Genomic DNA, 5,124 nt, shown 5'->3' with positions numbered 1-5,124 from the left:
ACGTGCAAAAACGACAATTGTGCTGCACATCTTACACATCGCCGCGAACGTCGCAGTTAGAACAATAATTCTGGGGCCATCAATCACGGATCACTAAACCGTCGGCGGTAAAAGCGTCGCCTATGGGCAAATCTGGGAGATTTTTTGCAGCTTCGCAGGCACGTGATATTTGAAGGCTTGACATGTTTGGTGTCTTATTTACACGACGTGACCCCGCCTTTTATATTTTACCCAAAAAATAAGTAATACATTTTCATAATGTAATATAGGGGGAAATGTTTTTTCCATACATTTCGGTGCACCTCTAATAATAATATTAATAATAATAAATGTGCACATCAAAGTGTCCTAAATCTCCTTTTCTATTAAAAGGGAAATATCAGGGTGTGTTTAGACCCCCCAATATTTTGCCGAAGCCCCTAAAAGTAAAAACATAAAAATATTGAATACAAATAAAATAAACATTTAAATGTTTATAAAAAAATAAAATTAAAATATTTTAAAAATTGTGAAAAAAAGTTAGAGCCGCGCCATCTATATACATATTGCGCTGCTGATGTGGTTATATAGACTGAACGGGAAGGTGACGGGGAAGATCTGAGTGATTTACTGACAGGAATCCTCGGTCCAGAACCAACCACAGAACACACGCTGAACATTCAAGGAGGATTCTCACCAAATTGGTCGATGCTTCTCAAGTATCCGATGAGAGTTCTTCCATCTCTGAGAAGGACAAGGTGTTTTTCTGCAAAAAAACCAAAAAAAAAAAACTTTATGCTATAAAAAATTTATTTTACAACTCCGATTAAAAAAACAAAAAAATACTTGTTCCTTCTGCTTCACATCCGCTTGCATTCATTCTATGCGCATATAGGCAAAAAAAACCGAACGTTCGTAATCTATTTTCTTTTTCAGGCCGAATTTGGAAAATAACACATTGTGGCCACTAGATGAAATAATTCCTGGGCTCCTCAGCTCCCTCTAGTGGTCATAATGTGGTATTTTCCGGATGTTGCATTCGACCTGAAGAGAAAATCTACTAAGAACGGTCGCCCCCCCCCCCCCCTATTCGTAAAGAACGAACGTTCACCAGGAGATTCGCAGGGCGACCAGCTCTGCAAATTGTTGATAACTAGACGTCTACAGACCAGGAAGTAAAGGGAAAAGTCCTGATAGCGATGGCAATAAAAAAGGGGGGGGGGAGGAGGTGGTAACTGTTCAATCTTCTTCAAAATAAATGAATAAAAAGAAAAGTTCTGGCTTTAAATATACTTTAGACTGCAAACCTGAAATGGTCAGTATTGTTTCCTGTACATAATGGATGCACAACGCATAATGGACGCCGCTCTTCACAGTCAAGGCATCCGATGCCTATAGTAGGTACCAAACCCAACCAGTACATGCCTGGACCCTTCTCTGCACCACCCTCCCCCGTCACACAGCATTGCTCACAGCAGACCATTACTGACATGTCTGCAATCAGAAAGCATGCCGGAAGCCAGTCCTACCCCATAGAGGTCTTATGCTGGGTTCCTGTGGTGCCAGACACATGGGGAAGGTGTATTCTTCATATGGATGTCCCCCACACTGGTCATTATAACCTGGACAATTAGTGTTCCAATACGCATCCCCCATTATCTAAGGCACGTCTGCAGGGCGGCACACGGACAGCGTGCTTCAGGGGACTATTAGATCCTTGGGCAGCATACAGACAGCGCGTGTCAGGGGACATTAGGGGTCTACTAGATCCTTGGACAACTCGCGTCTGTAGGGCGGCCCACGGACAGCGCGCTTCAGGGGACATTAGATCCTTCGACAGCGCATGTCTGCAGGGCGGCATAAGGACAGCGCATGTCTGCAGGGCGGCATAAGGACAGCGCATGTCAGGAGACATTAGGGGTGTATAAGATCCTTGGACAGCACGTGTGTCTCCAGGGCGGCATACGGACAGAGCATGTCAGGAGACATTAGGGGACTATTAGATCCTTGGACAGCGCGCGTCTGCAGGGCGGCATACGGACAGCACGCGTCAGGGGTCTATTAGATCCTTGCACAGCCAGCGTCTGCAGACCGGCATACAGACCGCTCGCGTCAGGGGACATTGGGTTCCTTGGAGAGCGCACGTCTGCAGGGCTGCATACGGACAGCGCGCGTCAGGGATCTATTAGATCCTTGGACAGCGCACGTCAGGGAACATTAGGGGTCTATGAGATCCTTGGACAGCATGCGTCTAAATGGCGGCACATGAATGCAGCATCTATGTACCTAGCAGCCGGCGGAGGGGATATGGCCGGCTAGATCACCAAGTCTTAGTACTGGCCCATTTCTGTGGCTTTGATGTCTAATACTAAGGCACATGAGGGAGCGCTTTATAATTTGCACCCCACCCACCCCCATCCCTTCCTTTCCCACCCTTCCCTCCACAGATACATAATGACCTCAATCCAAAGATCGTGCCCTCCAGTGCAGATTTACATCCAGTGCTGCAAGTCCCACTGTCCTGGCCCAATCTCCTCATTACAGCCACAGAGAATGCTATGTGGCCACACCCCAGGGTGGGAGACAAATAAACCGGCCCGGCTAACCTTTCTTCGGGCCCAGGACTAACAGAGGGTGTTGGCAGGCGGATTAGCAAACATTTGCTGATTGTTTCTGGGCTGAATGAACCCCCGGAAGCTTCTTCGTCACTTCCAATTCCTGAGCTGTGAGCTTCATTGCAGCACAAAAGTGACACTGTGGATCTAATAGACCCCTAATGTCCCCTTAAAGAGAACCCATCACCACTCATGTACTATCACATGCGAGTCCTCTATGGGACAGGAATAAAATAAAAAAAAAAAAAAAGGCCTCTACATAACTGTACATGCAGGGTGCTCCTACATAGAAAATGGCCACCACGCCACATATGTAACCCACAATAGAGAAGAAATGTGCTAGGGGTAAATCCAGCTCTAGGAGACAAACCCCACCCCCACTTTGGGGAGATTTGCTCTCAATTTCAGGACAGGAAGTGAAGGCAATTCTAATGGAGTAGAATCCTGACAGGCAACAATGTGCTAGATGTAAATCCAGCATCAAAACAGAACCCCCATCCTCACTTTGGGGAGATGTACTCTCACTTCCTATTGTGTTCTCAGGACAGGAAGTGAATTCTAATGGAGTACATACCTGGCAGGTTCCTACTTGATCCAAAGCTATGAAAGTGTCCCTGTCGGCCCACTAAGCAAATGAGAGATTATGAAAAGTGGGACAAAATTTGGTGCGGTTGCCTATGGCAACCAATCAGCTTCTCTCACTTTCAAAGCTGAAAGGAGCAAATGGAAGAGAGATGATTGGTTGCCATGGGCAACTGCTGCAGTTTTCATAGAGCCCCCTCACAGGGAGCTGACACAGGCCTCGGGGTCCCATAAACCAACACAAAGATATACATGAGGAGGTATACTGACTGTCTATGTCCTCTATGAGGCTTGCTGTGCCCGGCATATAATTCATTCTGCCTCCCGCCCCCCGCTAGGGGCGTCTCTTCACAAGGGACACCACGCAACACCGGCAACCGGAAATTCCGCCATCCTTCACAGGCGACTTCCGTCGGCACGGCAGTCTTTTAGAGGCGTAGCTCTAGAAACGGGTGACGTCACGCACCAGGGGGGCGCGGCCACGGGCAGCGTATATGAGCGTTGGTGGGTTACTTCTGTGGTGGGCGTTACCGGCGACATTATTGCTTTCCGATTGGCTGAGAGGAGATGTGGGGTTGGCCAAGTACAATGGATGAAGTGAGCGAGCATGCGCGTGCGTTGGTTTTCTGCCATTGGTGGGAAGGAATGCTGACGCAACAGGAAAGTTTTACTCCTAATTGGACGGGATTGTTATAAGGACAAGTGAGGGCGGGAACATCGGGGAAAAAGAATGACAGCTAAGTCTCCTTACTTCTCATTGGCCTTACAAACCTCTAGTGGGCGTGGTTGTCTACACGAGCTCGCGTCCTATTAGCTTTCTGAGCGGCGCGAGCTCTGTGATTGGCTGGCTCCCGGTTGCCCGTGTTAGGCTCCGCGCCTGCGCATTACGAGTGTGTTTGCGCGGCTGTGTGTGTCCGGTTAGTTCCATGTCTGCCGCGCACAGAGCCGGGGATGGCGGTGGGTACTACCCGGGCGGGGAGGTGCTCGGCCGGCAGAGGCAGGAGGAAGGCTGGGGAGCCGGGTATTACCCTCCGGAGACTGGGAGAAGCTGGCCGGGAGGCGGGGAGATGGGAGGAGCCGGCGGAGCTCAGGTAAGGGGAATAGAGGGCAGGGAAGTGTGATCATCATACTCATCCTCTGACTCTCACTCATATGTGTGTGTGCCGGGTTCAGAACCACCGCCAAGTTTAATCACGTGTCATCTCCAACCCTCATCTTCACTGCTCACGTCTGTCATCTCCATCCTATCTTCACTGCTCACGTCTGTCATCTCCATCCTGTCCTCCTCTTCACTGCTCACGACTGTCATCTCCATCCTGTCCTCCTCTTCACTGCTCACGACTGTCATCTCCATCCTGTCCTCCTTCACTGCTCACGACTGTCATCTCCATCCTCATTTTCACTGCTCACGACTGTCCTCTCCATCCTCATCTTCACTGCTCACGACTGTCATCTCCATCCTCATCATCACTGCTTATGTCTGTCATCTCCATCCTGTCCCTGGAATGATTCGTGACCATTCTGACCCCCGCTGCAAATGCATCCTGCCCAGGATTGGCCACTCCTCCTAGACTGACATCCACCCATCAATGTATTGTGATATTTGCATAACTCCTCCCCTGAGCACACCCACTGCTGCTGTCAGTGCTGGGGGGTATTGGGGTAATTCCTCCCCTCCATTGTAGATGATAATACTCTGTTCTTCCAGTATAGGGAACCTGGGAGCTCCTCCCCCTGTGACAGCAACCTATCCTGGGCCCTGTCGCATGACAGAGGCAGTGACATCATCGCTCCCCTTAATGTCTGACATAGTCAGAAGGAGTGATGGAGGGGAGTGATGTCCGGGCGATGATGGAGGGGAGTGATGTCCGGGCGATGATGGAGGGGAGTGATGTCCGGGCGATGAGGGGGGGGAGTGATGTCCGGGCGATGGTGGTGGGGAGTGTTG

The 5,124-nt window shown here is 49.6% G+C and overlaps 2 protein-coding genes across 2 annotated transcripts in view; one reads left to right on the top strand and one right to left on the bottom strand.

Moving 5' to 3' along the window:
* Positions 1-3,635, bottom strand: part of LSM1 (LSM1 homolog, mRNA degradation associated) — a 15,901-nt gene extending 12,266 nt beyond the window's left edge. Inside the window, exons 1-2 of the mRNA XM_018566662.1 lie at positions 3,447-3,635; positions 677-745 (exon numbers count right to left, since the gene is read on the bottom strand). Of these exons, the coding sequence (XP_018422164.1) occupies positions 677-745; positions 3,447-3,492 (115 nt within the window). The 5' untranslated portion in view covers positions 3,493-3,635. The remainder of the gene's footprint in view (positions 1-676; positions 746-3,446) is intronic.
* Positions 3,636-3,841: 206 nt separating this feature from the next.
* The window catches only part of BAG4 (BCL2 associated athanogene 4), a 19,227-nt gene continuing 17,944 nt past the window's right edge, over positions 3,842-5,124 (top strand). The window contains exon 1 of the mRNA XM_018566650.1: positions 3,842-4,267. Coding sequence (XP_018422152.1) covers positions 4,103-4,267 — 165 coding nt within the window. The 5' untranslated portion in view covers positions 3,842-4,102. The remainder of the gene's footprint in view (positions 4,268-5,124) is intronic.

Source organism: Nanorana parkeri, unplaced genomic scaffold (assembly GCF_000935625.1).
Source record: "Nanorana parkeri isolate BGI_ZX_2015 unplaced genomic scaffold, ASM93562v1 scaffold967, whole genome shotgun sequence".
Taxonomy (NCBI): Eukaryota; Metazoa; Chordata; class Amphibia; order Anura; family Dicroglossidae; genus Nanorana; species Nanorana parkeri.
The sequence above is the reverse complement of the archived record's forward strand: the minus strand, read 5'-3'. Positions and strand labels throughout refer to the sequence as shown.